This window comes from Dioszegia hungarica (assembly GCF_025882075.1).
Source record: "Dioszegia hungarica strain PDD-24b-2 chromosome Unknown MKK02contig_25, whole genome shotgun sequence".
Classification (NCBI taxonomy): Eukaryota; Fungi; Basidiomycota; class Tremellomycetes; order Tremellales; family Bulleribasidiaceae; genus Dioszegia; species Dioszegia hungarica.
The window spans coordinates 561,044-577,600 of record NW_026515779.1 but is presented as its reverse complement, the minus strand read 5'-3'; the positions used below and the strand labels follow the sequence as shown (position 1 = coordinate 577,600).

At 58.0% G+C, this 16,557-nt stretch overlaps 4 protein-coding genes across 4 annotated transcripts; 3 read left to right on the top strand and 1 right to left on the bottom strand.

Annotated features, from left to right (window-relative positions):
• Positions 1-1,177: 1,177 nt before the first annotated feature.
• MKK02DRAFT_40703 (uncharacterized protein) lies at positions 1,178-2,779 on the top strand (the record flags this gene model as incomplete). Its single annotated transcript, XM_053091223.1, has 11 exons — positions 1,178-1,219; positions 1,272-1,329; positions 1,391-1,499; positions 1,558-1,620; positions 1,669-1,693; positions 1,741-1,818; positions 1,872-2,075; positions 2,125-2,286; positions 2,334-2,403; positions 2,447-2,510; positions 2,566-2,779. 11 exons carry the CDS (start codon positions 1,178-1,180, stop codon positions 2,777-2,779), a joined length of 1,089 nt encoding a protein of 362 aa, XP_052942176.1.
• Positions 2,780-3,411: 632 nt separating this feature from the next.
• MKK02DRAFT_35342 (MFS general substrate transporter) lies at positions 3,412-5,498 on the top strand (the record flags this gene model as incomplete). The annotated part of the gene is made up of 13 exons (XM_053089152.1): positions 3,412-3,591; positions 3,685-3,868; positions 3,917-3,967; positions 4,002-4,245; positions 4,280-4,441; positions 4,474-4,549; positions 4,585-4,618; positions 4,713-4,803; positions 4,839-4,915; positions 4,964-5,013; positions 5,062-5,197; positions 5,241-5,436; positions 5,471-5,498. 13 exons carry the CDS (start codon positions 3,412-3,414, stop codon positions 5,496-5,498), a joined length of 1,509 nt encoding a protein of 502 aa, XP_052942175.1.
• Positions 5,499-5,989: 491 nt separating this feature from the next.
• On the bottom strand, positions 5,990-13,826 carry MKK02DRAFT_40701 (uncharacterized protein; the record flags this gene model as incomplete). Its single annotated transcript, XM_053091222.1, has 7 exons — positions 5,990-9,332; positions 9,376-10,088; positions 10,153-10,316; positions 10,930-11,867; positions 11,916-12,316; positions 12,366-12,471; positions 12,526-13,826. The coding sequence occupies 7 exons, from the start codon at positions 13,824-13,826 to the stop codon at positions 5,990-5,992; spliced, it is 6,966 nt and encodes a 2,321-aa protein (XP_052942174.1).
• A 773-nt stretch (positions 13,827-14,599) lies between these two features.
• MKK02DRAFT_30220 (uncharacterized protein) lies at positions 14,600-15,518 on the top strand (the record flags this gene model as incomplete). The annotated part of the gene is made up of 2 exons (XM_053088000.1): positions 14,600-15,140; positions 15,214-15,518. The coding sequence occupies 2 exons, from the start codon at positions 14,600-14,602 to the stop codon at positions 15,516-15,518; spliced, it is 846 nt and encodes a 281-aa protein (XP_052942173.1).
• Between the last annotated feature and the right edge of the window lie 1,039 nt (positions 15,519-16,557).

The following is a 16,557-nucleotide window of genomic DNA, read 5'->3' as shown; positions in this document are numbered from 1 at the left end:
CGATATGATCCCTGGTGGTTCGACCCACCGCCGCGCAACCCTGACCGCCCGTACGGCTCTTCTCGCCTGAGACCGCGATGAGGGTCTCCTCCAGAGTCGTCGGCATGACTCCCGCGCGCGCCCGTACGATGATCTCTGTGATCTACATGGTCGTCTCGCCTGTCCCTGCAGCGATCTCCCTCGTACGTCCCGGCAGAGCTGTGAGGCCCATCGCCCGGCCGCCAAGACTCGACCGGACGGTTTTGGGGTGGTGTCCGAGCGCCTGTACCGCTCTGACCCCGCGTACCAGCTGAACCGCGTGGATCATCTTGGAAGCCCGTGTCGGATTCCCACACTCGCGGTATATTCGAGGCGAGGGATTGAGAGGATGAAGCAAATGATTGGGTTTTGGAACCCCCGGCGCGACCGGTTTTTGACATTTGTTCCGCCGAATCTGTTTTGGCCGAGTCGGGCAAGCGAATGGAGACCCTATCCTCCGCTTTCTTCTCGGATACAGGCTTGGCCGGTAGCTTGTGTTGCGACTGGCCGGACGGAGGACTCCATGGATTGGACCGCGTGTCCGTTGACTGCCCAGCTCTTGCCGAAGAGCTGCTGATCTCGCCCTCTTCGCGGCCAGGGTGCGAGGAGTAGCTCGTCATGGCGCGCTAGGTCCAGGTATGAGATAGCGAATGAGGAGTGGGGTATTATTCGAGCCAGGTCCGAGGACACTGCGAAATCAGCGCTGTCCATCTGATCTAGCTCGCCAGCTCGCACCTTTTCAGCTGATTTTCCTTCGTGATATCCGAACCTGCGGACTTCGTGCCGACTTTTCGTTACTATATATCGTTCATAGAGGGATCAGCATGTACCCCTGGTACAAGGGGAAAGAGAAAGAGAAGCGGAGCAAAGGAATTACGCGGTGGGCTCAACAACCCCGCCAAAGGTACAAGTTCAATCGATCCCCCCTGTTTAGCTAGCAGTCCGTGCATGAGGAATGCAGGAACGCGTTTCCTAACGCGCCGAGCCAAAGTTGCGACCATGCCATCCTCACCTCTGCCCATTGCTGCTCACCTTTGCTGACACCACCCCGCCGCATCGTGGGATTCAGAAGCTCCGCTCACCCAGCTCTTACTGATCAGCGGACCACGCGACCCGCGCCTAAGCAGAGCCAACTCCTCGACCCTCTCCCGCCCCGAAAATGCCTTCCCCCCAGGCCGAGGCGCCCTCACAGCTCGCTGTGGTGAGCCAGGCTGTCCAACCTGGCTACATGAGTGATCGGCTGATATGCTCAGCTGGGAGTGATTGGATTCTACATGTTTGTGGCTATCAGCATGACGATGCTGAACAAGCGTAAGTAGACACGAATATTTCACGGATGCGGGAGGTGGCCCGAGCGGAGCTGACCTTGAAGGTGTGTTGAGCTCCAATCCCTTGCCAGTGTTCCTGCTCTTCTGTCAGTCAGCAGTAGCAGTGGGTCTCTTGTGGCTGGAGAACAAGGTCGGACCGTTCAAAACACCCAAGTAGGTCAAAGCGTTGAACTTGGGTTTTGAGACAAAGAGCAGTCGGCTGACTCGCAAGATTCGACATGAAGATAGCGAAGGCTTTGGTTCCGCTCACGCTTGTGAATGTGCTTGGCCTCTGGTGAGCACATCTCAGTGATGATTTGACGGCCCGCTGACAGGACTCTAGCTTCAACAACTACTGCCTGCAATACGTGGGTGATGCCACACGATTGAAAGCTCGCTCGGTACTGATTGTCAGGTCGATGCATCCTTCCATCAAGTCGCCCGAGGCATGGTCCTCCCTGCCACCATCGTCATCAGCATGTTCGCCTTGAACGTGAGCTTCCAGCACGTGACTGTAACCTAGCACGAGCTCTGCTGACTCCGCAGCAACATCCGTCAAGATTGACCATCGCTGCCGCCTCTGTAGTCACCGTCGGCTTCTTCTCTGGGGTTTTATTCGATCCCAATCACGCATCGTCCAAAGCAAGCGCGGCCGTATCAAGCAGCGGACACGCCAACCTCGGCATCATGTTTGGCGCTCTGTCAAGCGTGGCTAGCGCTGGACACGCCGTATTGATCAAGCGTGGCTTGGTGAGTTACGCTCTACCTACAAAGCAAGATATAGCTGACATGGCTCGAGGCAGTTGTGAATAACTCACCTATGGCACTTTCGTACTACAATAACATCCTCTCTACGGTGTTTCTGCTACCACTCATCGTTCTCTCTGGAGAGCTCCCGGGGACAGTACGGATCTTCCAGGGCTTCGAGGCCAAGACCTTCATCATCGGTGCTTCCATCACAGTGAGTGCAGTTCGGATGATCAGCAGAGTGCATAGCTGACACAAAAGGGCTTCTTTGGCTTCTTGATCAGTCTTGCGGCTATGCTGTCTATCAAAGTCACATCGCCAGTCACACATAGTCAGTTGCGTGTCCTGTGCCGGAGCTAAAGCTGACCTTGCAGTGATCTCCTCAGCGGTCCGCGGTGTCCTCCAGACATTTTTTGCAGTCTACCTGTTTGGCGATGTGTTGTCTCGGCACGTTCAGCTTTATGTGCATTGACAACTCCCGCTGATGGCAAAGCGGCCGCATCATCTCGATCTTCCTCATAACCGCCGGCTCAGGTCTCTACGTCTATGCCAAAAGCGAAGAATCCAAGGCCACAGCGTATCAGCCAGTCCCGCCTTCCTCGGACCCCAGATCGCTCGAACGAGGTGTACCAGAAAAAGAGGTCGGGTATGGATTGGGGCTGGGGCTGGGGGATGAGAAGGCGAAAAATTCCATGGACGGGAGATAGGGATAGATAGGGTTTGACAGGATCTTTTCAATATCTAGAGGGGATCTAAAGGGATACGGTATGTTTGGGCATCGGATCATGCGCCGAGTATGTCGGTTCCAGCTCGGGAGGCGATCCCATACGCTGATCCTGCCCCAACATTACGCGACTGTATTCTGCAAGAAGTCTGCAGTGACATCGGGCGTTACATGCTGGCCGCTGGCGTTACCGATTTTCTGTGCCGGCATATCCAGCTCCGGCCGGTACCTGATTGTCGTGCCTGAGGCCTGAGGAATGCTGCTCCACTCGTCGGCCATCTGCGACGGACCCGGCGCCGGTGCAGCTGACTTCAGAGCTCGGCAAATGCGGCAATTGCAGCGGAAGAGACAAAGATAGAAATCCAAGCTAGCTTTGGGCTTGGGCGTTCCCCCCTCCTCCGACTTTGCGGATTGTCCGAAGATCGACATGGGTATAACCTAGCCGGTGTGGGGTGGAGTAGAGTGCGGTGTAGGCCCGACATCCCCGAGAGGTTCACCACTAGCGTAGAAAGGTAGACCCCGCATGCCCCTCACTTCCTCTCACGAGTCACTGGCCTGATTTCTCGTTCATACCTCACCTTACCTTCTCACGAGCTCACGACACACGCTGCAGCCATGTCTGTCCGTCGCGTAGACTCCAACCGATCCCACAACTCGGAGCCCAAAGAGGAGCACCAAAAGATCGAGCATGCTCCGCATCGCCATGAGCCGGTCAAGCCGTCGCGCGTTTACACCGAGGCAGAAGAGAAGAAGCTGTATAGGAAGATTGACCTAAGGATTCTGCCTATCCTCTCTGTGAGTCTTGCGTGGTCTTCGCATCCGGGCAGATCCTCGCGACAAAATGGCTCTGATCGCAGTCCAAAATCTGCCTGGGACGCTGACGGCCAGTTCCTTTACCTCTTGTCCTTCATGGACCGAGGGAACATCGGTAACGCCAGACTTCAAGGTCTCGAGGCCGACCTCCAGATGACTGGAAACATGTATGCCATCAGCTTGTCTGTGTACTTCATCTCCTACGGTCTCTTCGAGGTACCTGCCAATCTGGCCTTAAAGAAGCTCACACCTCGGACATGTGAGTCTCGGTGAATCTCGCGTCCTAGATCTTGCTGACCGCTCTCAGGGCTCGCCTTCATCACTGTCTGCTGGGGTATCGTCATGACCTGTATGGGCCGTAAGTGTGTGCCTCTGACCGCACTGACGACCAGTTGTGCAGAACTGGGCTGGCCTGGTCGCTGTTCGCCTGCTCCTCGGTATCGCCGAAGCAGGTCTTTACCCTGGAGTCATCTTTTACCTCTCCCTGTGGTATCCCCGACATCTATATCAAACTCGCGTTTCCATCTTCTTCGCATCCGCTACCATCGCCGGCTCCTTCTCGGGTCTCCTCGCGTACGGTATCGGATTTATGGACGGAGTTAGAGGCTACTCAGGATGGCGCTGGATCTTTATACTGTTCGTATCGGACTAGCTTCTCACTGACAGCCAGGGAAGGCCTCTTGACCGTCGTGGCTGGCTTCTTCGCATACTTTATCATTGTCGACTACCCGGAGACTGCCAAATTTTTGACAGAGGACGAGAAGGCTTGGACTATCTGGGTCAGGAGCAGCGACCAGGGGAAATACGGAGAGGCCGACCACGTTACGTTCAAGTGAGTTGAGTCTGAGACTGGCGCTGATTCAGATTCATCAAGGATGCCTTGTCGGACTGGCAGATCCCTCTTTGTCTCTTGAACTACTTTGCTATTGATGTGGCACTTGTGAGTAGTGCTAGATGAGCGAGGCTGATCGATAGTACTCGGTCGCTCTGTTCATGCCTACCATCGTAAGTTCTTCTTCAGCTCCGTGCTTTGACAAGGGCTGACAGTGCAGATCAACAGTACGTTCCTCTGTCTTCAGCAAAGTGACCCCTCTGACGGTTAGGTTTCGGCACATACACCCGACCCCAAGTCCAGCTTTTGACTATCCCGGTGTACGCAGTCGCCTGCGCTTGGGTCATTATCTGCGGTATCTTGTAAGTCCGCGCTGTGGTGTGGCGCTAACGGGCAGGGCGGACCGTCACCGCTCGCGCGGGTTGTACATGATGATCAACCTCGTTCTGATCGGTATCGGATTTATCATCGAGAGTAAGCCATTAGATCAAGCTCTTCCGCAGAGTTCGAGCTAATCGTCAGTCACACCGGCACCGTACGGCGTCAAATACTTTGCGCTGTTCCTTGCAGCAGTACGTATTCTCTGCTATCCTCGGGGTCAGACCAAGCTGACATGGTAGTCCGGAGCCTACGCCGGCTTGCCCAATGTAGTCTCGTGGCTCAGTAACAATCTCGCAGGCCAGACCAAACGTGGTGTAGGAGTAGCCACCCAAATCGGTGTTGGAAACTTTATCGCCATCGTCTCGTCCAACATTTGTGAGTCGGCTGTTCCCACAAAGATAACCCAGCTGATAGACAGATACGGCCGACTCCGCTCCGCGATACATCACTGGCCACGCTGTCAATCTGGGATTCTGCGCGCTAGGTCTCGTCACCGTGCCGACGTACGCCTTCCTCCTCCGCCGGGCGAACAAGCGCAAGGCCGCCATCCTCGCCCTCCCCGAGGAGGAGCGACCCGTCTACACACCTGAAGAGGCGCGCGCATTGGGTGACAAGTGCGTATATGCTATGAGCGTTGCTGACTGTCAGACACTACACCTTCAAATACATGATCTGATCCTCCCTGCACCAAGCGGAAAAGCGCCATTATTGGCGTCTGTTAAAGGGGAGCTGAGGACTGATTTGAGTCTGCCGTGTTGGGTGAGATTAGGGGTGATTGTATATATGGGCCGCTGTTGGATTTCGTTTGTAGCTCTCGAGGGTATGCATCGGCAGAGGTGACCTTGGCGCATACCCCCATCAGCGAAAACAGACTTGAGGGATTGAGCAGTTTTACGCGGCACATACTCGCAGATCAGATCTCTCTGAGATGTCAGTGGTGGCCGTAGTGAGTATCGTTAGTCTGTAGGCCAATTTGTTGTCCGCCGAGATAGCTACTTAAGATCTATCTACAGCTATGCAGATTACAACTCTTCCCCCTCTCCTTCGATCCCCTCCACCCAATCTCAGATACCAAGCTACAGATCTACAATGTCCGAACTGCTACGGCTACGTCTAGGTCTACGTCTCTACAAATCCCCTCTCCACTCCGCGCTGTACCCTCTCTGCTCAAGATCCCCCAGCCTCCAACTTCGGCCTCTTCGCTTCCGACGCTATCCCTGCCCCCGGAGTCAGATTGATAGGGTTCTGCGCGCTCCCCTGACTGTCCTCCAACTTCCGCTTCAGTCCCGGCATCCCTCCCGCCCCTACTACGCCGCCGCCATTCATCACCGCCGCAGCCGCCGGAGGTGGTGGTCGGACGACTGGTTGTGGCTGTGGAGACGGCAGCCCGACCGTCCGCGCCGTGGGAGTAGGTGTTCTCGTCCCAGCAGACGAAGCAGGCGCGGGCGGTCTGAGCTGTCCTTTCGGCGCCAACGTCTGACCTTGCGCGCCAGGCATTCCCGGCTTCCGTACCATGCCATTCGCGCCGTTCATCCCAGGCCTTACACCATTGCCTACCGCCCCTCCCGCCGGCTTGTTCAACGGCGGGACGATCCCCGTCGCCCAGATCCGCTCTGCCGCCTTGAGATCGATGGCTGCGCCGACCTGCTTGATATACCGCAAGAGAGCGACAGCGTGCTGTCCGACCGTCTTGACGTCCCCCTTATTGGCGGCGACGCTAGCGATGAGGGTGATGATCTTTGTCATGGTCGCTCCGGGTGGTGCGGGACCGAGGACGGGGGCAACTTTGGCTGGCGCACCAGCGGCAGCTGGCGGCCTCGCTGCGGACGCAGGAGCTGGAGGGCGAGCAGCTGGTGCAGTCTGCGTAGCTGAGGTAGACGACGAGGCCGAAGCGTTCGACGCAAGAGGAGGGCGTGCGGGGGCAGGATGTACAGGAGGGCGAGCAGCTGGAGTAGCTGCAGGTGGACGAGCAGGCGGACGAGCCTGCTTTGCAGCCATACTCGGCCTTATGACCGGACGAGCCGACGCGGCCGAGGACGACGCCGAGGCTTGTGCAGCCTTGGCCTGAGCCGCTTTCGCCAGCTGCTGCTTGTTCTTGTTATTGACCCAAGAAAGCAGCACCTCGACCGCCGTGTGCGCACCGAGCATGTGGAGCTTCTCGATGATGTCGGGCGTGAGATGTCCGAAAGCCGACCGCTCCAGCACAAGTGCCGTTGCGTTACACACGAAGGGTAAGGGGTTCCCATTCGAGTCCATGGTCTGGATGAGCGAGTCGGTCCGCATAGCAGGAGTGATTGTATCGAACGAGACGGTGACTTTGCCCTTGGGTAGGACCGGACCTTTCGGTACCGGCGGAGCAGCGGGCGGACGAGGTGTCGGTCTGACGGTGGGTACCGCCACTCGAGCGGGAGCCGGGCGAGGTTGAAGAGCCGGTGTGGAAGCCGCCGCCGGTGCGGCAGACGGCGTTGGGATAAGCCCCTCTTTCTGCATCCGTGACCTCTCGTCAATTTTCTGACGCTCCCTCACCGCCCTCATCTCCGCCGTCCTCGTCTTGCCCTCACTCTTCTGCGCCTCCTTCCGCTGCTTCTCCTCAAAGATCGGCCCCTCCTTGGGATCAATGATCCACACCGACCCTTTTGACTCGGGATCGTCCTCCGGGATCCGCGGAACCTTGAGGAACGCCTTGTTGAGCGACAAGTTGTGCCGGATAGAGTTCTGCCATCCCGTATCCACGTTCAGACGGAACCACTCCCACTCGCCCGCGATCCAGTTGCACACCTCCCCGAGCGTCCCTCGTCCCCGCGGTAGATTGGCGAGCGCAGAGTAGATGATGATGGCGAAGGTGGCGGTAGGCTTGATAGGCGGTGGCCCGATAAACTCCTCGCCATCGAGACCGATGAGAGGTCCGGGAGGCGGACGAGGTCCCGCGCCAGAAGGAGGAATGGGCACATTGACGATGATGTGACCCGGTCGACCGGGAGTCTCGATGAGCTCGGTGAGGAAGAAGGGTTTCTGCGGTTCCGGAGTACCACCGGGTGAGGAAGCGGCGGTGCTCTGCGCCGAGATGGCCTGGACGGGGACGGGCCGAGGTGGAGTAGGCGGGATGGCGACTGGAGCAGGTGGCGGAGGTGGTCTGATGATAGGCGGAGGAGGCGGTGGGCGGATAGGTACCGCAACTGGAGGACGGACAGCTGGGGCAACCGGGACGGGTGGGACTGCTCGGACGGGAGGAGGCCTCGGTGCGGGTGGTGGGAGTGGAAGCGGGGGTCTCACTACGGGCGCAGGTGCAGGTGCAGGTGTAGGCGCGGGTGCGGGAGGTGGCCGAGGTGGGGGAGCAGACGCCGCCATAGCAGCGGCCAGCGTGGCAGGAGGTCGAGGCGGTGGAGGTGTTTGCTGGACGGAGAGACCCGGTATGAGTACACCGGGAACCGGAGGGGGTCTTGGCGGAGCAGCTGGGTTTGGAGCCGGTTTGACCTTTTTCGGCGCCGGCTTCTTTGGCGGAGGCTTTGGCTTCTCCTTTGGCCCAAACTCCGGTAGCTTCGCCTCGACAGTTGGCTCGGGCTTGTCCACCTTTTCCGCTTTTTCCGCCTTAACCTTCTTTGCCTTCTTCGCTTCAGCGCCGTCCTCCGCACTTCCACTCTGCTCCGCCATGACCACATCCTCCCCACTGCTCATCTTCTTCTTGACCACCTGCGCCTTGAGTGCCTTGACAGCCTTGACGCTCTTGGCCGGCAGCTTGCCGCTCTTCGCCGGGCCCTTGCCTATGCGGATGGGTGCGGGCGAAGGGATTGGCTCTTCCTCGTCCTTGACAACGATCGGGACCGGGACCGGTTGGGGTTGAGTTTGAGGCTGAGGTGGAGGTGCTGGCGGCTGCGTGACACTGGGTGCCTTTGGCCGACCGCGCTTCTTCTGCTGGACCACCTCCGGCATCGGCTCGTCCTTAACGACTTCTGGTTCGGACTCGGCGTCCACCTCTTCCTCCCCGTCTTCCTCCTCCATCTCATCATCCTCATCCTCATCGGATCCGTCCTCAAGACTGGACAGCTCCGATTCCCCCTCGTCGGCTCCCCGCTCACGTCTTCCACGACGATGTATTTTCCTCTCTTCCACTTCATCGCTCTCGTCCCAGCTGTCCCAGCTATCTTCGCTGTCCTCGCTGCTCCATTCCTCTGTCCAGTGATGCCGCCCCTTCCGCTTGTCCTGACTCCAGTCATATTCCATGCCCAGCCCCAGACCTTGCCCGTCCTGCGCCGTGAACGCGTTGAACGGCTGTGGGACTTGCGAGATGGTGGTAGGTCCCGGTCCGGCACCAGGTGTACTGGTGGCGGATTCGCCAAAGAATTCCTGGTAGCCGACTTGGCTTGCGGGGAGATTGTATGGGTACGGGACATCGTCGAGGGGGCTGTTGGAGTCGAAGGAGGCATCAAGGACGTGTGGAGTGCCAGGAGAGCCACCAGGGGTCGGTGGGAGGATGAAGGAGAAGATGCGAGTAGCGATCTGGATGACAGAGCTACAAGTCAGTTCTGACCTTCTAGGGGATCGGATGGACATACCCTTGGTACAGAGGCACAGCAGATCCCTTCACGTAATACCGGTCATCAACCCACGCACCATTCCGCCCTTGAATCTCCAGGCAGAAATGACCCAACTCCGGCCGAAAGTCAATCTTGGCGTGGTTCCGCGAGACAGACTTGAGCGGTCCGAGATCGACATCGACGTGTTCGACCGATGAGGCGGATCTGGGAGGGGGTGGGGGTGGAGGAGGGGCGTCCGATCCGCTGAGCATAAAGTGGATCATGGCAGCATCGCTCGCAACATCCAGATCGTGGTCGAGGTTGTATTCTCCATCCGGGAGCCCGTTGGCGTAGAATGAGGGGTGCTCGGCCGTGAGGACCTGCTGCATGTCCGCGAGGCTCATCTCTGCGCCGCCGATCGCCTGCTGCGGTACGCCGAAGACGGGCTGACCGATCTCCATAACGCCCCCCGGCGATACAAGTCCGTCAAGAGGTGGTAGACTTGGCGAGACCGAGGGAGCTTGTCCGGTAACGGACGGCGTATCGAGACCGCTATTCTCCGGTAAAGATACGCCTGGGAATAGGTCGAGCGGAATGTCCCCCAATTCTTCCGCTGACAGCATGTCCCCCAACTGAGCCGGATCCAGCATCCCTCCAGCACCTTCCGCCATGCTCTCGTCCGCATCAAGTGGTGGTCTCGCGGGAACCTGCGGCGAGGTGATATCCGGGGGAGGCACCTGAATGGGCTTTTCCTGGTTCAATCAGCTCAAACATTACCTTCAAATGCAGCATCTCTTCCCCAAGATAGAGACGTACGCATTTCCGCCCAATGACAATACCCAAAGTCCGCACATAATAGCTGAATCCCGTATAATCGTCTCCGAATTGCAGCTTGTAATACGCCGGCTTGGGCTCCGTCTTGCTCATATCGACCGGCAAGGCCGCCATGGACGGTACGGGTGGCTGCCATTGCGCCGAGCCTGCGTGGAGACCTGATGACGACGCATCTGCACCATTATGGGTGATGGATACCGACATGGTCCCAGCAGAGGGGAGGTGCACCGGGGAGCGTAGCTAAACGCTCCCGGGTGTCTGGATCGGATTGCCCCCTTCGATTTCTCCTGGGAGGGGCAGATTCCGGGCGCGACTGAACGGTCTAGGGCGATGCCCGTATAGTCTGCGCGTGAGATGTATGTGGTATGAGGTGTAGATGGTAGAGAGGAGGAGCAACGACTGTTTACGAGCAGCAGAGTACCCGTTCCGACCCGTTGGACGCACGGGAAGTCGGCAAAATCTTTTCCACGAGGAATTACCCAAAGCGGTAATTATAGGCTGCGTCAGACAAGGTCTGTTGACATTGCAGCTGAGGTGCTTGGGGGGGCCGATGCACAGTCTAACAGCTACATGGTATGGTAGAGGTCGTGCCGTCGAGTCCCCCAGCTTGACATGATATCTACCTGTACAACAAATGATACTACCTCGATATGTGCCAGTGAAAATACGATCCAGCCTCGACAGCTCCTCATCCCATCTCGCCTCGCCCATGCACAGCATACACGCTCACCCTTTCCTGGCATCTTGCTCAATCCATACCCGGCAGGCCGTCGAGATCCCCGCCGTCCCAGCTCTCCACGTCCCAGCTTTCGCTCTCCACCCTGTCGAACTTCGGCCGGGCCCCGCCCTTGAACGTCGGCGACCGAGCAGAAGGTTTGGGCAATGACTGCTGCGACGCCTCTGGGTCATTGTCACTTCCAATGACGTCGAGAGGATCTCCGCTGTCACCTTCTTCGGGGCCACCGTCGCTGTCATCGTCTTCGGGACCACTGCCGCTCCAGCGTGTATGGGTAGAACCTGGGTATAAGGCGGAGCTGCTGGCCCCGCTGGAACGACCGCCGCGTGAGGACGAAGCTGGCGAGCTCTTGACCGAGGTGTTCCGATATTGACCCTTCTTGGAGGATAAGAGTTGGAAAGACGGGGTGTGGGACGCCTGGGAGGACAATAGAGACTCGGGCTCATCCGGCGCGTCCGACAATTCCGAGTCGTCCGAATCGTCGATAACGATGGGATCAGGCGTGCGATTCGCCGACCTCTTCCCCCCGCCGACTTTCTCCTCAATCTCCCTCCGCCGCTTCTTCCGCGCCGCCCCTTGCGATCGATTGGCCGCTCGAGCAGCGCCGATCTCCTTCTTCATCCCCTCAATCATCACCTCCGCGTCCCTCTGCACCACTTGACTCTTCTCCGAGTCCTTGAACTTCCACATCCCATATTCCCTGCTCTGCGCCCACACCCCCTCCGCCTTTTTCCTGACATCACCTCTCTCCTCCCCTGGCTCCAGCTCTTCTCCATCGAGGTCTTGCTTGATGAGCAGGACGCCAGCTTCCGGGATGAGGATGTGCTCGATGTACTCGTCGGGGGTCATTGGGTCGACGGACGAGATTTCGCCGGGTCTGGGAATGAGGTTTGGGTAGTGACCCCATGCGAGGAGGGTCTTGATATGATACGAAATGATGGCTCGGCCGATCTCGCCGTAGCTGCCTGATCAGCGCAATGTCAACAAGTAACGAGCAAGAACAACTCACTACCCAACATGCTGCTTTTGCACCACCGCCGGCTGCTTGAGCTGCGCAGTCTTCCACCACGTCCGACCCTTGGCATCGATCAGTTGTCCAAATTCCGTGAACTTGGCGCTCCTCAGCGGGAACTCCGCCAACCCCTCTAGTGCCGTGCGTATCTCCTCCGTCTCCAGGCGCCTTGGCAGATCGAGAAAGTCCAGATGCTCTGGATATCCCGAATCCAAGCCGGCCGGAATGATCTTTGTGAGAGCCTCATGCCAGGCGCAAAAGTCGAGCCGCTTGGTGAGTTCGATTTTGCGATTGAAAGGGTATTTGGGCTTCTTCGGGGTCTCTGAGATGGAACGAAGGACGGCGCCGAGATTCCAGAACTCTTGATCAGCATCGACTGGCATATCGCCGCTGCAGTACTGATCTGTCAGCTGCGTCCAACTAGTTGGGAGAGAACGCGAAACTTACCGGACAGTACTCCCTCGTTTCCTTGTCCGCGCGCATCCTGGCCTTGGTGGGCGTCGACAGTACAGAGCCGGCCTTGAAAGCCGCCGTCGAGCTTTCCAGCCTCTCACTGTGCGAGTCAGCTACCACCCCACTTCCCGTCTGCGTTCAGGATATGACGTACATAGCCGCCTCCTTGGCCTTAGCGATACTCCTCCCATTCTCCTTGTCCATGGCCAACGCGCTAAACAACCCTCCAGCCAACTCATCCGACTCATCAACCTTCCCTTTCCGCTTCCTCCGCGGGGACTCCGGCACAGCTGTCGCGAATGCTGAGAACAACGCCGAGTGCTCGTCCTCTTTGGTCCGAGCTTTTGTCTTGACAACCGCCGGAGCAGCCTTATCCTTGCCCTTCCTAGGTTGAGGCTTGAGGATGAGCGCTACCGGGTCGTCATCGAGAACTTCTAGCACGGTCTTCGACGTTCCCGGTTTGGCTTTCGCAGCTGCACGCCGCTTCGGCGCGGCCTTCTCTGGTGTCGCCACGATGACATCTTCCAAGTCTTCCTCGTCGTCCGCCTCCACTGGCGAGCTTACTCTACGTTTCGACCGCTTGAAACCCGCCGCCGTCTCCAGCGGTGCTCTTTTCTGCGGCACAGCTTTGCCCGTCCCTCCCCTGCCCGCCTTGGTCTCGCCTTTGCCAGCAGCGCTCGAGGCGCCGTCCCCATCTTTCTTCTTGCCGGCTTTCCCGCCTCCCCGCTGATTCTCGGGCTCCAGATCGTACCCGCCGATCAGACGCTTGCTGACTTTCTGCCTGATCGGCGTAGAGCCTCTATGCGCTGCGATGGGCGAGTCAGGGTCCGGCCGCCTTTCGAACACTTGGATGAGGTCGTCATCATCCTCATCATCACCCGTGAGCTGCATCCTTTTGGCGAAGGCGATGTTAGATTCGGGAGTGGCAGGGGTGGAGGGAGTGGGAGAAGTGAGCGGTGGGGAAGGGTCCGGAGTGGAAGAGCGTCCGAAAGTGAGTGGGGGAGGACGTTGTGAGCGGGATGACTGGCCGCTGCTGCCCGAGCCGGACGCGTTCGCCTTGTTGGTCGGTTGGGCAGAAGAGGGACCAGTATCGTTGCTAGAGCGGTGCAAGGATGAGGGGATGCCGGTGAACCGCTTGGGAGGGACTATGGTACTGGAGCCACTGAAGTATGGTGACGCGGTCGCCCTCCCGGCGGGAGCCGTCGATCGTCCGTTGACGCTGGGGTGAAGAGGTACCAGCTTGCTGAGAGCATCTCGCGATTGGCCCGGCAATCTGGCACCATTCCCAGATCCGGGCTTAGGCTTGGACTGAGTCCTACTGCTACTTCCCTCGCCTTGACTGGACCTCAGTCCCGCCGCATATTCGGCCCTCATGTCCGCCGTCACGCCGCGCCGCGCTTGAAATTCCGGTCGCACCGGCGAGCCACTCTCAGCGTAGAAGAGCTCCATCACCATAGTCCGCGAGTGAAGAAGATGGATGCGGAGGAAGGAAGGCCCTACGCGTCGAAAGGCTTATGTACAGAAGCGAGAGAGGGCGGGGTGCGAGAGGTATAGGAGGAGAAGTTGATGGCCGACGCGTTGCGCGAGGTAAAGTTGACACAGCTAGAGCCATGCCGTAACGGCAAAGACAAAACGGGAGCAAAGCCGGGTGGCGAATATGGTGCATTAAATCAGTCGCGCTCGTCGAGTCGAAGTGTGGCGGTCTTGTCGAGCCTGTCTCCCAGTATCGAGGCTGACGCGCGGATGCACGGACAGGCTCAGGCGCAAGATTCGATATAATCAAAACGTTCGGGCTGTTTGAAAGCGGCTGGAACTGGTGACTGCAAATATCGGAAGGCAAATCGCCACAAGGTGGCAAGGTTCAACAGCGCATGAGTCGCACTAGTAGACAGCTACGGTGTACATCGATTGTGGCGGCCGTCAAACTACTAAGTCTGATGGAGGCCTCCGGGTGTTTGTGGTGTGATATTGTCAAAGACCCGGTCATATACTGCGTACTCACAACAACAAGCAGCCGCGCGCGCCATAAGCTTGGGCAACGCCTCGACGATCTTCGACATCCACACCCGTGCACGTATCCCGAGCTCCCAAAGCAAGGTGAGTATGAGAACTCAGCTCTGCCGCCCCCAATACTCTTGTCGACATTCACTCGCATTGACCTGGACTCCAACGTCCTAGCCGTGATCACAGGAACGAGAGGTCATGAAGCGCACGTTAGGACCCGAGACATGCTCGTCGAAGCAGTACGAGCGCTGTCTGAGTACCCCCACAGTCCAGAGAGCGTCATAAACCCATCCAGGACGGAGTTGGGAACAGTTCAAGGGCTCCTGGATTACATCAAAGACATGGTGTACAGCGTGACCGGCGACATCTACTCTGCGAGGAGGTTGGACGCCACGCTCAGCACTCTACAGCAATGTGAGTGGGACGCCATGAAACTGAACACAGAATGCAACACCCTGATGAGCGAGGGAGACAAGACAGCCCACAACATCCAGCAGATCGAGGCTCAGTACGTCGCAGAGGCACTTCACGCCCTCACCAACCTGATCAAGCCTGTACAAGGCGCGGATGTTTTGAGTGGATGGAGCGCGACACGCCAGTCGCTTGTGGCAGGCGTGACCAAAGCATGGTGCGCGAAGCAGAAGCACAAGCAGGCAGAGGAGGCGGAAGAGGCCGAGAGGATGATCACTTGTATCAGCGACGCCGACTCGCGCTCGTCCCTGCATTCGAGCTCCCGCGAGCATGCACCTAGTACCATTCGATACCGTATGTCATGTGAAGTATTGCACCCATTGGTGATGATCAGAGAATATGGACCGAGGTCACAGTTAAAGACTAGTGTGCATGGAAACGCGTGCGGTGAACGCGGGCCAAATGGAATTTGCCACCCAGTGGCATCCGGGTCCGCTAACAATGATCGGTGCTACTCAGACTGACAGTTCTCAGCGACCCGAGCAGCAGCTCGCGGACCTGATTTTGACAGAAGCCAAGCTGTTGGCTGGCCTGGTTCTGGCCGTACACGCCGATCGCGTGATCGCACACGATGACGCCCAGGACGTACGTTTACGAGCAGGGGCTGTGACAAAGGGCTGGCCGGACAAGACAGGCAACCATATGCTCGTTGACCTAGCCTTGATACGTTGATGCTTTCCTCTCCGAGAAGCACGAAAGAGCCAGGTCTCGGCCAGGCGACATCGACAGATCTGCCAGCTGGCCTGGAAAGCTGAGACGCGAGAAAGCGCAATCAAGCTAAAGACAAGCTAAAGACAGATTCAGATTGCCATATAGATTAGTGCTCTGAGACGCGATGCGTGATGAGGAGTAGGAGATGCTTTGACAATGGACGTTTCGGGTTCAAAGGAGGATAATGGCTTTTTGCGGGCTGAAAGCCCGCACTCTAGCCTCTCATCTGCTCCGCCCTCTCTCCCCATTTGCCACTCCTTGTCCCTGCAATGAGTTACAGTCCATCCTTCATCCTCATTCCAGTCCGTGACCGAAGCCCGTCCACACCCATCAGCCCATAGAATGGCACGATACAACTTCTCCATTCCAGAGAAGATCACCGGATCCGATCGCCAAGAGACCTCCGATGAGACCCGACGAATGCTCGAGCAGCGCCTTACGTTGCTCTCTGGATAAGACTACCAATACCCGTCCCCCTACTGGCCAACCATAAGCACCGACATCGAAGCCGCAGGCACCATCGCGGATGTCGAAGCCACAGGCACCGTCGAGGGCTGCTTGAAACTCATCTCTGAGGCCACGGAAGCTTTGGCGAAGGAGCAGTACCAGGACCCACAGATGAAAGCCCACTGGAGCCTCGCCCTCGAACACGAACGCTACACGCAGTTGGCTCTGGATGCGCGAACGAGGCTCATCCGCGCGATGCTGCCTGACGATCCTGGGCAGGCGGACAGGCTTCGCGTCAGCACAGAGCTCCACGCAAGGTCAGCGATCCTGCTATTACTCGACGACAGCATGGTCAGTCAGCTGGACAGCATGGATCATCAGGGTTTGTCTCGACTGCTGGCGTCCCGCACGTCTCTTTGATCAGCATCAGGATTTGTATCATCGCTCCGTAGCTGCATCATCTCGCTTTCTCACATGCACAAGCTGATTCTCAATTCATGCCCCTGTGATCGTGTGGCTCCCCGCAACAGATCTTGGTTAGGGTGATCCGCCT